Source organism: Macaca thibetana, chromosome 17, assembly GCF_024542745.1.
Source record: "Macaca thibetana thibetana isolate TM-01 chromosome 17, ASM2454274v1, whole genome shotgun sequence".
NCBI classification, from domain to species: Eukaryota; Metazoa; Chordata; class Mammalia; order Primates; family Cercopithecidae; genus Macaca; species Macaca thibetana.
In genome coordinates this window covers 81064644-81082467 of record NC_065594.1, presented here as the reverse complement: position 1 = coordinate 81082467, position 17824 = coordinate 81064644, and the positions used below count along the sequence as shown (strand labels likewise).

Below are 17824 nucleotides of genomic sequence, written 5' to 3'. Positions count from 1 at the left end.
AAGCTTATCCACCATGATCAAGTGGGCTTCATCCCTGGGATGCAAGGCTGGTTCAACATTCGCAAATCAATAAACATAATCCAGCATATAAACAGAACCAAAGACAAGAACCACATGATTATCTCAATAGATGCAGAAAAGGCTTTTGACAAAATTCAACAGCCCTTCATGCTAAAAACATTCAATAAATTCGGTATTGATGGAACGTACCTCAAAATAATAAGAGCTATTTATGACAAACCCACAGCCAATATCATACTGAATGGGCAAAAACTGGAAAAATTCCCTTTGAAAACTGGCACAAGACAGGGATGCCCTCTCTCACCACTCCTATTCAACATAGTGTTGGAAGTTCTGGCTAGGGCAATCAGGCAAGAGAAAGAAATCAAGGGTATTCAGTTAGGAAAAGAAGAAGTCAAATTGTCCCTGTTTGCAGATGACATGATTGTATATTTAGAAAACCCCATTGTCTCAGCCCAAAATCTCCTTAAGCTGATAAGCAACTTCAGCAAAGTCTCAGGATACAAAATTAATGTGCAAAAATCACAAGCATTCTTATACACCAGTAACAGACAAACAGAGAGCCAAATCAGGAATGAACTTCCATTCACAATTGCTACAAAGAGAATCAAATACCTAGGAATCCAACTTCCAAGGGATGTAAAGGACCTCTTCAAGGAGAACTACAAACCACTGCTCAGTGAAATCAAAGAGGACACAAACAAATGGAAGAACATACCATGCTCATGGATAGGAAGAATCAATATCGTGAAAATGGCCATACTGCCCAAGGTAATTTATAGATTCAATGCCATCCCCATCAAGCTACCAATGAGTTTTCTTCACAGAATTGGAAAAAACTGCTTTAAAGTTCATATGGAACCAAAAAAGAGCCCACATCTCCAAGACAATCCTAAGTCAAAAGAACAAAGCTGGAGGCATCACGCTACCTGACTTCAAACTATACTACAAGGCTACAGTAACCAAAACAGCATGGTACTGGTACCAAAACAGAAATATAGACCAATGGAACAGAACAGAGTCCTCAGAAATAATACCACACATCTACAGCCATCTGATCTTTGACAAACCTGAGAGAAACAAGAAATGGGGAAAGGATTCCCTATTTAATAAATGGTGCTGGGAAAATTGGCTAGCCATAAGTAGAAAGCTGAAACTGGATCCTTTCCTTACTCCTTATACGAAAATTAATTCAAGATGGATTAGAGACTTAAATGTTAGACCTAATACCATAAAAATCCTAGAGGAAAACCTAGGTAGTACCATTCAGGACATAGGCATGGGCAAAGACTTCATGTCTAAAACACCAAAAGCAACGGCAGCAAAAGCCAAAATTGACAAATGGGATCTCATTAAACTAAAGAGCTTCTGCACAGCAAAAGAAACTACCAGCAGAGTGAACAGGCAACCTACAGAATGGGAGAAAATTTTTGCAATCTACTCATCTGACAAAGGGCTAATATCCAGAACCTACAAAGAACTCAAACAAATTTACAAGAAAAAAACAAACAACCCCATCAAAAAGTGGGCAAAGGATATGAACAGACATTTCTCAAAAGAAGACATTCATACAGCCAACAGACACATGAAAAAATGCTCATCATCACTGGCCATCAGAGAAATGCAAATCAAAACCACAATGAGATACCATCTCACACCAGTTAGAATGGCGATCATTAAAAAGTCAGGAAACAACAGGTGCTGGAGAGGATATGGAGAAATGGGAACGCTTTTACACTGTTGGTGGGATTGTAAACTAGTTCAACCATTATGGAAAACAGTATGGCGATTCCTCAAGGATCTAGAACTAGATGTACCATATGACCCAGCCATCCCATTACTGGGTATATACCCAAAGGATTATAAATTATGCTGCTATAAAGACACATGCACACGTATGTTTATTGCAGCACTATTCACAATAGCAAAGACTTGGAATCAACCCAAATGTCCATCAGTGACAGATTGGATTAAGAAAATGTGGCACATATACACCATGGAATACTATGCAGCCATCAAAAAGGATGAGTTTGTGTCCTTTGTAGGGACATGGATGCAGCTGGAAACCATCATTCTTAGCAAACTATCACAAGAACAGAAAACCAAACACGGCATGTTCTTACTCATAGGTGGGAACTGAACAATGAGATCACTTGGACTCAGGAAGGGGAACATCACACACCGGGGCCTATCATGGGGAGGGGGGAGGGGGGAGGGATTGCATTGGGAGTTATTCCTGATGTAAATGACGAGTTGATGGGTGCAGCACAGCAACATGGCACAAGTATACATATGTAACAAACCTGCATGTTATGCACATGTACCCTACAACTTAAAGTATAATAATAAATAAATTAAAAAAAAAATTAAAAAAAAAAAAAACAAAGTGGGACTTTGTTTTTAAATTTCACCCCAAAGTTTAAAAACCAGAGTATTTTACGTAAAAACCCACATGTCCTACCCATCTTGTAAAACAGAATGATCTGGCAACAAAGAGCTCTCATTTCCACCTGGCTGGAGTTGGCCAGAGCTGGGTGGTGGCTGCCACATTAGCAGAGGCAAAGAGGCTTTATCGTGCCTCAGTTTCCCAACTCTCCGTATTATCTCCACAGCACTAGAAGTGAGTGTTTTACTTACCCATGAATTCATACATTTATTTTTCTAAGAGTAGAGAAACATTTCTCTTTGTCCGTGACTCTATCATGCGGAAATAAATAAAAGTAATAAATTCATAGATATATAAATGTATAAAGATACACAAATGTGTGGATGAATGAATAAAGAATAGATACAAGGTATTTTAAAAGCACCCTGTGATTACAGAAAACAATGAGAAATGAACCTGGTATTTTAAGGAAAAAGGTTATTCCGATGTGTTAAATATGTAACCCTAAGCCTAGTTTTCTCATTATGTTACTTGCTAGGTCTCAGGAGGCACTTGGTTGAGTGACTCATGGAATAAATGAAAATAATGTAACTTTAGATCACAAAGATTATATAATAACAAGTAGTCCACACATTTCGGTTATTCTAAAATAGTATTTTCATGCATTTTATGTTTTTAACATTTTAAAACTTTAAAATCATTACTCAGCATAATTGGAAGCTGACTCAAATTCTCTTATAAATGAAATGTACTAAAAAAATCAAAACTTCTTTCATTGATATTATGTATTATACTTTTCACCTTATTTTCTATTCTCTGAATCCTCATCCAGTTACTAGAAGTAATTAGGTAATTTAATAAAACAAGATTGATTAAGGTAGCTTAATCTTCCTCACCATTACTAAATTAAATACATGATGTAACCGATGCTTCTGTGATGCTGAGTTTTTTACATGTAATAATTTATTCTCTCTTTCTCCCTCTCTCTCTATGTGTATTTATATATACACAAACATATATATATATATACGTTTATATATATACATATGTGTGTGTACATATATATAGAAACATTGCTGGCATAAACCTATTAGGATTTTATGTATTTCAATGGGCAGGGATTCAGATCACACATTAGCAACTATTTTTAAATTGTTTTCCTACATTCCCACAAGTGCACATACATATTTTACATTATATCAAATATTTCCATTATTATGGTATTTGTTTCCTTTTTTCAAATATTGGTTATGGAGATAGTCAAATGAATTAGGGCACATAAAACATCTTCTTACTCTTCTACAGAAAAAAATAGGCTCTATTGAGTCATTTGTAGAGGAAAATATGGGTATCTTTGGTCTGCAGTTGACCACAAATTTATTTTGTGTTCTGAGACACAAATTATAATTACAATCATAGCTATAATTATAATTAGAATAGGAACCGTATGCAGGCATGCAAGGAAAAGATTCAATTTGGTGCCCTAAAAGTGATCTTTCTGTTTTTTTAATAAGTGAAAATGCACATACTTGTAAATTTAATTGCAAGACCACAAGTTTGGAGCAGGAAGACTAGCAGAAAGGTATTGTTAGCTTGTTAAGTTATGTGTGGTGAGCTCTGTCATGCTACTTGTTAAAATTTTTCGTTAACCAACTTTGTAATATTAATTTGGCCAGGACATTTCTCATGTTTATCCAGTTATTAATGCAATTTATGCCATGCTTAATAAGGCTAAGTTTAATAAGATACTGAGCATGGCAAATGTGTGCAATTCCTAACAAATTTATCCTCATGTTAAAATGAGTAAGTGAATGTCCTAGAACCCCTGGAAAAGCCCCTCCCATCCTCTGTCATGCCTGCAGTGTCTTTCTGGCTGTTTCTCATCTCTGTGCATTGCTGATATGCTCGTCACTTACTTAGGGGCCCCTCGTTCCTGTTCCTTTTTTTTTTTTTTTTTGAGAAGGAGTCTCACTCTGTTATCAGGCTGGAGTGCAATGGTGTGATCTCAGCTCACTGCAACCTCCGCCTCCCAAGTTCAAGTGATTCCCCTGCCTCAACCTCCTAAGTAGGTGAGACTACAGGTGCCCGCCACCACACCCAGCTAATTGTTTGTATTTTAGTAGAGACTGGGTTTCACCATGTTGGCCAGGATGATCTCCATCTCCTGACCTCATGATTCACCTGCTTTTTCCTGTTTTTGATCCATACTGTGGGGACAAGATGACTGGTGGTGAAAAAGAAAAGCCTAGGGACATAGATAAGCCAAGCCCCATACCTGGTTTCTTTTCCTTTTTGTGCTGCAACTGCCTAAATGCACATCTCCCAACGTGACCTCCTCGCCTCTCCCTCCTGCCTCCCCGGCTACAGGTGTCCTTATCTTCACTTGATGCATAAACACCCAATACAACATCTTGTTTTGAGACTACACGCTATTGTAGTCTGTTAAAGATAAGACTCTGGAAACATATTTCAGCTACATACTTACTAGTGGCAGGCGATAGGACATGTTTACGGAAAATGGGGATGAGAATACGTCTTTCCTGGGTTTGTGAGAATTAGTGAGTATTTATTACTTAGTAAAGAATTGTTTGATTGGAAGGAACAGACCATCTGCTCAAAGGGAACATTTATTGCAAGTGTCATTCAGCCTTTCTCTGCCTGTCTGTCACTCTCTGTTTGAGCCACATGATTTCTGTCTGTGAGCCTGCCTCTGTTTTCTCACCTTGAACACTGGCTTTATTCTGTTTTGTTTGTTTTGAATTTTTTCTCTCCTTGCATATTACCCAAGTATGACTGGTTGTGACTGAGTTTAATGACCTCCCAATGAAAAGCCCTAATGAGACTCCCCAGAAAACACCCAAAGCTGAAGGTGCACTGGGAGAAAATGAAGTTGCGTGGGGGGCATCAGAAACAGGAGGCATGGCCGGGAGCAGCAGGTCAGGAGAGTGCAAATGGAAGGAAGCAGCAGGTCTCCTTAAGCAAAGTATTGGATTTTCCTGTAGAGCAAACCCAAAGTTGTTTGAAACCTCCCTTTTTAATCCCCTCTGAAAGCCTTGCCCCATCTCTGCTGGAACCACTACTCAACCACCCTCCTTAACTTCATGGAATGGGTGGAGAGAGGACACAGCGCTTTGGTCATACTAAGTAGTGAGACTTGACTGCAGTACTTACAACTCAGCGATCATTTTTCCCGTTAAATTTTTCAATCTTACAGGACTTGAGATGTTTATTAAGGGCTAAAGAAATAGGCCATTACAGTCTCACCTGAAGCTCAAATCATGCTGTATAAGATAGTTTCTTTAGAGAAACACCACATAGTTGCTATACACTTACAAATGGACAATTTGTAAATTGGTGCTATTTTACAATATAATATTAAGATCTACAAACTTACACATACACACACACCTCACACTTACATACACACAGTGACACACAATCACACACAGACACACATATGCACACATGCACACACATGGCTACACACACATACACACACATGCTCACACACACCTCACAATGCACACTCATAAACAGTGACACACAGTGACACACACACACACATGCATGTACACAGACATGCATACACACGCTTATACAAACTCACACACACACACCTCACACATACAAACGGTGACACAGTGACAGACACACACGTGATGCACACATACACACACATGCATAAACACTTGTACACACTCATGCATGCTCACACACGTACCTCACACACGCACATACGCTCACACACACAGGCGCACACACACATTCATTTTCAATGTCTCAGGGGAATATAAAAAAATGACTTGGAGGAAAAGTTTGTAGGAAAAAGTAAATATAAAAATGGTTATGCTATAATTACCTGGAATAAATATTAAAACCAGGAAAAATACAATAGCTAAATGTGGAAAGGGGTAGCTAAAATGCTACTTGAAAAAGGCCTATTGTAATTTTGAAGCCAGTGGCCAAATAAACTAAACAGAGGGGGCAATTGATAAATCCTCAGTTCGAAATATCCCATATATATTTATTTAAATATATATTCAATATGTATCTAATATATCCTGATTATATTTCAAATAATAATTATATTTAGAATGGACACCAGATGACCAGGCATATTATAATAAAAAATAAGATTGAAATATTCGTGTTATTTTTATTTATTTATCTGTCTTACTGGCAATTAAATGGTTTTGCTTCTTTGATTTTTAAACCTCATTGGAAGAAATATTCAGAACATTTTAAGATTATTTGCATGCCAAGTTATCTCAAACTAAATTCCTGTCTCATATTATATTTTCATCTTCCAGTTTGAATCAGTCTTGTGACTCTTGAATGTTTACAATTATATTAATTAGGAGACATGTACTAACGTATGCCAAGAATTTATAAAATGTCCACTGGAGACAAATTATTATTGTTGAATCTACTATGAATCCAGCCTTGCAGGAAGTGAGTACTGAAGTTTAGGAATACCAGACTAAAATATGCATATATATATGTGTATATATACATATGTGTATATATATGTGTATATACATATATACATATGTGTATATACATATATACATATGAGCTTTTTCTACTCTTTCTGGACACCAGGGAACATGAAAGAAAGGTATTGTGGACTAATATTTTTGATTTTTATTACCCATGTCCAGCCAAGTAAGCAAAGTCAACACTTTATTGTTGAAAAGCCAAGATTTTAGCATTTTTATTCTTAATTTTTCTTCCAAGTCGATAATGAAGTCATGCAGGGGTATTGAGTTATTAATCCATAAATTATAGGTTAGTTAATTGAAAGATTTTTGTACATGTCATCATTTACTTTTCCTTTCTCCTACTAATCCATAAATGTAGGCCACAAAGTGTGAGGAAACCAGGGGATTTTAAGTAGTGTTCTATACGATAGTTTAAATTGTGAATATCCATTATGGCATTGTACTCTAGGAAATACATGTTGTCCTAAATTGAAGCTTTCATAAAGACAATTTCCCGTATTTTAAATCAGTTCAAGACAGATGATTTTATTGGACAGGATATAGGAAAAGTTCTATTTTAAATATTTCTTACTTTAACTGATATATTCAGATCTCTGTAGTCTTAGTGACAGTATCCCAATGCCCAGAAATGGCTTTTGTGTGCTCCTAGTTCTTAGAAAGGCATCATAGTTATGTGACTGCCATGGCATTGTGATTCATAAGGAGTCTCTAAACAGCAGAAAAGGACTATATATAATATATATGACCCAGACTAGAGTAACAAAGCGAAACACCTTAGAAAAGCCCATAAAATAGTTACCCCTTCCCACAAGGGTTATTATTTATGACCAATGTATGAGTTTTCAAATACCCTACAGCAGACTCAGAGATGCCATAAGAGCTGGGGGAGATGAGTGGTGAACAATCAAGTAGAAGTCCAGGAGTCCTGACTGTTAGCATTTGCTGCTTTCCATGATGTTAATGCTCCCACCATGGCCAATTTCAAGTCACCAACATGACATCAGTAAACATGAAGGTGGAGAGAGACGCGATTGCAGCTCCAGCACACCACAGCTGGGGAAAGCTGCACTCCCACTTCAGTCAGAGATGGCATATACATACATACATGTCATACATGTCTATGTAAACACGTTGCAAAATTTTGTTTGCAAAAAGTGGAATTTTTGATGCCTCCATCCAAAGAACCTATTTTCCAACATCACTGTAGAGGGGAAGAGAGAGGGAGAGTTTTGAGAAGGCACAACCCTTTCTCAAAGCAACACATCCAAAGTGATGCATCACTTCCATTTCTGTTCTGGTGGTGAGAACCAATCACATTGCTCCACTTTAGTAATAATAAGCTGAGTGATGTACATGAGCTATATAGCAGGAAGAGGAAACCAGCTTGGTAGGTATAATAGCTTTTGCTAAACAACAAGGCACCCTAAAACTTAATGGCCTGGACAGACACTAACTTTTGCTCATGAATTTGTGGATCAGTTGAACAGCCCTGCTAGTCTGAGCCAATCTCAGCTGACTACATCTAAGCTCATGCCTGCCTCTGCGGTCAGCCACTCATCAGCTGGCATCTCTGATTTTGGGTGTGGCTCACCATTAATTGAAATGAAGAGAATGGGAGGGCCCATGACCACCTGGCCACCATGAAACAGGCTAGGCTGCAGGGTTGATGTGGTCGCTTGGGGTTCCAAGAGCAGCAAGAGTAAGTTCTGACACACAAGTATTTTCCAAGTCTTTGCTTACCTCACCTTTGCTACCGTCTCACTGACCAAAACAAATCACAGGGCTGAGTCTGGAGTCAGTGTGGAGGATACTACCAAGGATGTGTGGACACAGGGAGGCGAATTCAATTGGAGGCCACTGGATTTTTTCACACAGGCTAAGAGGAATTTGAAAATCACTGGCTTGGCGTCATAATCGATCCTGCTTAGCGGTGATTTCTTTCACACCAGCCATTGGTGGTGCATTTTTCCTTCTTGTTAAAATCTAGTTTGTGTTGTAAAGTCCAGAGGAGCTGGTGATTGAAAAAAATAACATCCACATTTGTTTGTTGATTTGTAATTTGACATCTAACTTTACTCTTACAGAGTACAGTGAAAGCTATACTCACATGGCCTAGAGATAAAGGGTCTGTTCAGGATTCCCTTACTTGGCTCTTCATTCCAAGAAAGAGAGCCAGCCACTGATAGGGCGTGGCAGCTGGCAGGGTGTCCACCGATATCATACACTCTTGGTACCTTTGTGGAGATTGACTTGTGGATTCCCTTCTGTCCTGACTCTCTAAAGACACATCAGGAACAGACAGATGGGAAAGGCAGTCTTAAGGACATCCACTGGTTCCGTTTTCAGTGTTGATGTGTTACCTTTTTAATATAAATTCTTTGTATTAGACAGAATAATTGTGTATATTGATAGTAGAAGTAATGAATATCCAGATGTGTTCTAAATAAGGGAAGCAAAAGACGTCCCACTTGTAAATGGGAGATTTATTTTAGGTTTTATGCATTTGGTCTTTTACATTGTGTCCTTGTTCTTATGTTCATGGCTCATATGCAGGATGGTTTCTGAGAATTTCATTGTGTAATTGCATTGTTCTCCAAATACGTTTATTTTGAAATCCAATTAAAACACAACTTTTAGTACATGGCTGATGCAGTATTCAGTGGCGGAGACTTGGTTTTACTAAGGTGAGTTATTTTACTCACTCAAGTAGCAATTTAAAGACAAATTTTATTTCTGAGCTGTACTATTAATTATCCTAATTTATATTTATTGCAACCTCTAAGACCACTATTTTGTCTCTTTGTCTACAGTCTTCAGAATCTTTAAGTTATTGTTTCATAGGAAAAATCCTGGAGAAATTTAATAGAAAGAGCTTTTATGAAGTCCTTGAGCATTTATACCACAAAATAAGATAAGATAGCTTTAGATCATTTTGAAAGTTTATAAATTTTCACGGTCTGTTTCAAGATCTCTTCCACCTGATTTCTCATGTTACACCTTCAGACCTTCCCTGTAAGCAACTGACTGCATCTTTACTTTTAAATCCTTATAGTGTTTTCCAAGACTGAAATATGAGAGTTACAGAGCACACTGTGTCCACTACAGGCTAGACTCTACACTAAACTCACTTATTTTCATTTTACAGCCAAAAGATGTAGATGTCATCATACTCATTTCCTCTATGAGAAAACTGAGTCATAGAGAGGTTAAATCCTGCACAGAGACAAGATTTAAACTCAGCGCGTCCTGTCTTCCAAATTGACATTCCATTAACCATGGCAATCTTAAATATTTCTATGAAGAACAGATTGTCTTCAGCTTTCAGATTTAGGGTTCATGTACTTATACCTTCTATCCAACCACAAATACTTGGTGAGGAAGCTGCTGTCACTCTTTTTTAATATATAGAGCGATGTTGACCAATGAATTTTGACTGCCTGATACAAGGCAAGAGACTACCTGGTTTAGGCTCAAAATGTCTAAGATGTTTCTATCTCTGTGGGCCTAGAAATCTACTTAGACTTTCTGAGCCTGTTTCTCCATATGTAAAGGGGGATGCAAAAGTATCTACCTCACAGAGTTGCTGAGGATTAAAGATGTTATTACATGAGCAAGCAACATGCTTAGAATGAATCTTGGCACAAACCAAGCACTCCAGAAAACAGTAGCTCTTCTTTCAATAATCTATCCTGTTGGTGTCCATTTTAATTGCATGAGGAGCCCTCCCCATGTTTGGCTTAAACTTCCACAGTCTCCTGGGGGGGTTGCTTTCACGGCAGGACTCAGAATCAATGTGGGAAAAAGTGACCTTTTTTGTTCTTCTGCTTGAGGTTGGACTCAGTCCCGTTGTTCCAGACTCATTGTCTCATGACACTTTCTGACACAAAGCAAGATGAAAGCGTTGGTTGCTATTACGAGTTTTATATCTGTAGCTGTCAACGTTACAGAGATCCCTCACCGTCAAGTCACCTTGCATGGAACCCTATGGTCAGGTACCATTTTGTAGCCCTGGGCACTTTTATACAATCATGTTTCATAGAAGGTGATTTGAGCTGGTGTACAGGACGATTTGAGCTGGTGTCTGTCAAAATCGTTGTTAGTTTCCTGTTGCTGCTGTAACAAATAACCACAAATTCCGTGACTTAAAACCACACACATGTATTCTCTTAGAACTCTGCAGTTAGAAGTCCAAATGGACTTCATTAGGCTAAACACAAGGTATCAGCAAGGCTGCATTGCTTTTGGAGACTCTGGGGAAGAAATGACTTCCTTGCCTTTTTCACCTCCTAGAGGCCACCTGTATTTGCGTTTAACTTTGTGAGAGTCTGTATGGTGTCTTTATAATGCCTACAAATGGTTGCAAAACTAACACATGCTTTTGTTTTTATGAAGCCAAATGGATTTCGTTGATTTTTGACCATGGAGTTGGGGTACGGGGACAAAGTCGGCGGCCATTTTTGTGTTGGTGTAGTCCAACGTATTACATTCCAGCCAATATCTGTGGTATTCTGTTCTAGTCATTATAGACTTTTAGAATCATGAAACTGTGAAGCTGTAAATAATCTTATAGGTCACCCAGTACAGCCTGCTATTAAGGAGTATCCTCTACAGTAGTGCTTCTAAAAATTCAATGTGCCCACATATCACCCGGGAATCACGTTAAAGATACAGATTCCGATTCAGCAGGCCTGTAATGGGGCCTGAGATCCTGCATTTTTTTTTTTTTTTTTTTTTTTTTTTGAGATGGAGTCTTGCTCTGTCGCCCAGGCTGGAGTGCAGTGGCCGGATCTCAGCTCACTGCAAGCTCCACCTCCCGAGTTTACACCATTCTCCTGCCTCAGCCTCCCGAGTAGCTGGACTACAGGCGCCCGCCACCTCGCCCGGCTAGTTTTTGGTATTTTTTTAGTAGAAACGGGGTTTCACCGTGTTAGCCAGGATGATCTCGATCTCCTGACCTCGCAATCCGCCCGTCTCGACCTCCCAAAGTGCTGCGATTACAGGTTTGAGCCAACGTGCCCGGCCTGATCCTGCATTCTTAATAAGCTTCCAGGATGCTCCTGGTCCAGGGACCACACTTTGAGTAACAATGTTCTAAAGCATTCCTGACAGATAATGCTGCCTCGGGAATTAATCTAGTACAGATTCTTTGTATTTTGAAAATTCCAACTGTCATATACACAGATAAGTAATTCTTGGATCAAAGCCAATCTAAAAACATATCCAAACTCCTCTGCTTTTAAAAAATGTAAACCAAAATGACATTGCAATTAAAAGAAACTTTAAAAAATTGAATGTGTATGTAGTCTGAAGGACCTTGTATTAAAATATACAAGTAAAAAAGAATATGCACACACATATGTGAATACACATATGTACACACATACACATATATTAGAGATGTATGTGTTCATCTGTCTACACAGATAGGTAGAGGGATACGTCATGCATCCATATTAAATAATGCAATTGTGAAGACTTCAAGTCACGTAATATTTTGTGGCACTGACTCAACTTTAACATTTTCCTTTATATTATTTTTTATTAGAAAATAAAAAATTGAAAAGTACCAATTTGGACTTTCCTGTATATACAAGCATAAATCTAAATGTAATGTCATCAGCCTTTTTACATTAAAGAAACTGACACCCAGTTTCAAGTACTGGCTGAATTGAATTGAGTTGAAGTGGGCCATGCCACTAGCTCTAACTTTAAAGCTGGAGTTACTGATTTTAATATTTAAATGTAGGTACTGCACATATTTATCACCTTAATTCTTATTTAATATTTGAAAGTTACTGCTTTGGAGAAAGTCAGCTAAATAATGGTGATTATAGTGTATCAAAATCCATTGTAAGTGATTATTTTAATAACTCTGAACCAACAGGGACACGTAGACATTCAGACAAAAAACAACCTAATTATAATGACAGCACCAAAGTGAAGCTGTGACAGTTACAAAACCAATTTAAAAGTTTCTTGACAGCCATGGCTAAAAGCTTTGTTTGGATCTTTTAGTAATAATAGTTTACTTAAGACATAAATCCACAGTTAAGGAAAATAGAAAAAGAAAGTTGTGGCTTTTCTGCCATGCAGATGAAATGGAAATCAGCAGAAATGTTTTTAATAGAACATTATGCTGAAAGGAGTATAGAAAAGGAATAATAGTTATGGAATTTAACTCTCACAATGCAAGAAAGACTAAATAACAATAAAAATTTTAATGCACATAGAAACGTGCCAGATAATAATTTGCCTATCTGTGTGATGAAGGTCAATCATTCCTGCAAGTAAATTGATGTGCATATAAACATGTTGATTGGCAGCTCTAGAATTTGATTTTGTATTACCTGTAAAATAAAGTCAAAGGCAAATGAATATGCATCAATAGCCACAATGACAGGAAGCCTTAATAAAAATCTACTTTCCCAATGTCAATGGCATGCCTCAAATTATTAGATCCTTGTCAATGTTTCTTACCTCACTAGATTCTGGGCTTTGATATGCCACATAATTAATTCTTCGACCTCGGGTAATTAATTTCTCATTCCTGAACAGAAAAAATGCTTGATTCACGAAATTGCATTCCTTTTTTCTGTAAACCTTTGTAGAATATTTGTAAGTGTAATCACCATTCTAAGCCCTTTACAAATACTGACTCATTTAAAATTAGTAACAACTCTTTGGAGTAGGTACTATTTTCTCCACTTTATCAATGAGAAAACAGAGGTTTAAGTAACTTCCCTGAGGCCACAGTGCCAGTAAGTGGTGGAGTCTCAGCTTCAGGCAGTTTGGCCCAGAGCCCATGCTGTAGGATAAGGACGACTCCATGAAACACATACATAGAGTCATAGAGACATTGGCAGTGCTCAGAGGAGGCAGTTCTTGTTCTCTTAACCTATTTTAAGGCTGTACTTTAGCTAGGCTCTTTGAGTTGCAAGGACTAAAGGATTCTCAGGTGAGATCAGATAGTAAGGCCATATGTTCATAAATACCCAGAAGAAATGAAACCTCAGAAAGAGGATGTGTGGTGGCACTAGTCCCTGGGCAGATGTGGCTCAGCGGTGTGTTGTTTGCACTCACTTCCTTCCCATAGGTCTGCTTCTCTCTCCTCTTTCTGCTGCCCAGGGCTTTCAGCCTCCACTCTCTCCGTGTAAGTATTCTCTACCCCACAGTGGGCAGTGGGCCCCAGAATGGACTTTAAATAGACTAGGGTAAGAGCCTGATTCTGTTGTGTACTTGCTGTGTGAACTTGGAAAAATGACTTAGTCTTTCTGAACTGTGTGAAATGTGACTAATATATCTCACCATACAGAGCTATGGTGGATATTAAAGTAGATAAAACAAATAAAATATGAATAATATGGATTGTGACCAAGTGGGATTTATCCCTGGGATACAACGATGATTCAGCATATGGAAATAAATCTATGTGATACAGCCTATCAACAGAATGAAGGATAAAAACTATATGATCATTTCAATTCATACTGAAAAAGCATTTGGCAAAATTCTACATCTCTTCATGGTAAAACCCGTCAACAAAACTAGGGATAGAAAAAACATATGTCAACATAATAAAAGCCATATATGACAGACCCACAGCTAGTATCATACTGAATGGGGAAAAACTGAAAGCTTTCCCTCTAATATCTGGAACATGACAAGGATGCCCACTATCATCTCTGTTATTCAACATAGTACTGGAAGTCCCAGCTAGAAAAATAGGACAAGAGAAAGATATAAAGGGCATCCAAATTGGAAAGGAAGAAGTCAAATTATCCTTGTTTGCAGATGACACGATCTTACATTTGGAAAAACCTAAAGACTCCACGAGGAAACTATTAGAACTGATGAACAAATTCAGTAATGTTGCAGGATACAAAATCAACATACAAAAATTAGTAGCATTTCTATAAGCTAACAGCAAACAATGTTAAAAAGAAATCAAGAAAGTAATCCCATTTACGGTAACTACAAATAAAATAAAATTCATTGCAATTAACAAAAAAATTGAAAGATCTCTGTAATGAACACTATAAAACAGTGATGAAAGAAATCGAAGAGGACACCAAAAATGGAAAAATATTCCATGTTCATGGATTGGAAGAATCAATATTGTTAAAATGTTCATACTACCCAAAGCAGTCTACAGATGCAATTAAATCCTTATCAAAATACCAATGATATTCTTCACAGAAATAGAAAAAAATTCTAAAATTATTTGAAACCACAGAAGAGCCAAAGCTATCCTAAGCAAAATGAACAAAGCTGGGGGAATCACATGACCTGACTTCAATTTATAATTCAAAGCTATAGTAACCAAAACGCCATAGTACCACCATAAAAACAGACACAGAGACCAATGTAACAGAAGAGAGAACCCAGAAAGAAATCCACACACCTACAGTGAACTCCTTTTTAACAAAGATGCCAAGAACATACACTGGGGAAAAGACAGTTTCTTCAAAAAATGGTCCTGGACATCCGTATGCAGAAGAATGAAACTAAACCCCTATCTCTGTCAATCAAATCAAAATGGATTAAAGGCTTAAAGCTAAGACCTCAAACTATGAAATTACTATTAGAAAACATTGGGGAAAATCTCCAGGATATTGGACTGGGCAAGGATTTTATGAGCAATACCCCCATAAGCGCAGGCAACCAAAGCAAAAATGGACAAATGGGATTACATCGAGTTACAAAGCTTCTGCACAGCAAAAAATACAATTAAAACCAAGTGAAGAGACAACACACAGAATTCAAGAAAATATTTGCAAATTACCGCTCTGACAAAGTATTAATAACCAGAATATATAAGGACCTCAAACAACTCTATAGGAAAAATCTAATAATCTAATCAAAAGATGGGCAAAAGATTTGAACAGACATTTCTCAAAAGAAGACATGCAAATGACACAAACAGGCATATGAAAAGGTGATCAACATCACTGATCATCAGAGAAATGCAAATGAAAACTACAATAAGACATCGTGTCACCCCAGTTAAAATGGTTTATATTCACAAGTCGGGCAATAATAAATACTGGTGAGGATGCAGAGAAAAGGGAACCCTTGTACGCTGTTGGTGGGAATGTAAATTAGCACAACCACTATGGAGAACAGTTTGAAGGTTCCTCAAAAAACTAAAAATTGGGCTGCTGTAATTTCACAATCCCACTGCTGGGCATACACCCAAAAGAAAGGAAATAAGTATATCTAAGAGAAATCTTCACTCCCATGTTTGCTGCAACACTGTTTACAATAGCCAAGATTTGGAAGCAACCTAAGTGTCCATCAACAGATGAATGGATAAAGAAAATACAGTACATATGCATAATGGAGTACTATTCAACCATAATAAAGAACGAGATCCAGTCATTTGTAACAGCATGGATGGAACTGGAGATCATTATGTTAAGTGAAGTAAGCCAGGCACAGAAAGACACACATCACATGTTCTCACTTATTTCTGGGATCACAAAATCAACGTCATCAAACTCATGGACATAGAGAGTAGAGGATGGTTGCCAGAGGCTGGGATGGGTACTGGGGGGCCGGGGGGAAGTAGGGATGTTTAATGGGAACAAAAAAAAATAGAAAGAATAAACAAGACCTACTATTTGATAGCACAATAGGGTGACTGCAGTCAATAATAATAATTGTACATTTTAAAATAACTTAAAGAGTGTAATGTAATTGTTTGTAACTCAAAGGATACATCATTCTCCATGATGTGCTTGTTCCACATTGCATGTCTGTATCAAAACATCTTATGTACTCCATAAAAATATATATATATATATATATATATATACACACACACACACACATACACATACTTACTGTGTACCCACAAATATTTTAATGTGAATAATATGGCCTGGAACATAGTAGCCATTTAATATATGATAACCTTTATAATAATACTCATTAGTTTTTAATGTTTAATTATCTTTATCTTAATGTAGGCAGTAGACAGACTTGGACCAGACTTGGGTTCCAGTATTGAGTCCATCTTCAATCCCTGTGTGACAGTGGGAAAGTTATTTAGCCTCTTTGAACGTCAGTTTCCTTATTAGAATAGGTTCCAAGGGCTGTTATGAGTTAATTTATGTAAAGCACCTAGAAAAACTCCAAGTACATAGCAAGTACAATGTAGATGTCAGTTACTAGAAGTTGTAGTAAAATTTTCAACAAATATTTTTGGAAGTAATAAGTAAAAAAACAAATCTTAGGTTTCTCCTATTTCTCCTGTTGTGTAATAATCATCTCTAAAATGTTTTTATCCACAGTATTCTCCCTTAACACAGAATAAAGTAATACTTGTTTTGTGTTACTAGCTTTTTAAAAGCCATTTATCCATACAGTCAGAATTAAGGATAAATACTACCCAATCAACCGATTAAAAAATTAAGATGCAAGCTATACACAAATTAAGTGATACATATTTTCCATGTTTAGTCAAAAGTCTCTGAAACCATCTTCCTAGTCATTGTGTAGCTGCCTGAAAGGAAGGTTCTCTTGCCCGCCCAGTTCAGCAGTACGGGACATGGATGGCTTTATCTTGGAGGCTCTGTTTTGCAGAGCAGCACATCACCAACGTGCTGTCAGCCAAGGCCTAGGCCCGTCCATTACATTTAATCATGAGGTTTATTTCTTTGTTAAGAGTCTGTCTGTTTTGCCCCCTCAGAAAATGATGCGATCATCGGTTTTCCACATGTTCATCCTGAGCATGGTGACCGTCGACGTGATCGTGGCAGCTAGCAACTACTACAAAGGAGAGAACTTCAGGAGGCAGTACGACGAGTTCTACCTGGCGGAGGTAAGCAGCTCTGCGCCGGGAAGATCGCTGGGCAGCGAGCAGGCCAAGCGCGGACGGTGCCTCTTAGAGATGCGAAAGGGAAGTGTAGCCTGT

General features: G+C 37.7%; 1 protein-coding gene across 7 annotated transcripts in view; it reads left to right on the top strand.

Moving 5' to 3' along the window:
* The window catches only part of NALCN (sodium leak channel, non-selective), a 358280-nt gene that overhangs the window by 134575 nt on the left and 205881 nt on the right, over positions 1–17824 (top strand). For all 7 annotated transcript variants that reach the window (XM_050766656.1, XM_050766657.1, XM_050766654.1 and 4 more), the window contains one exon: positions 17600–17731. In XM_050766656.1, the coding sequence (XP_050622613.1) occupies positions 17600–17731 (132 nt within the window). The remainder of the gene's footprint in view (positions 1–17599; positions 17732–17824) is intronic.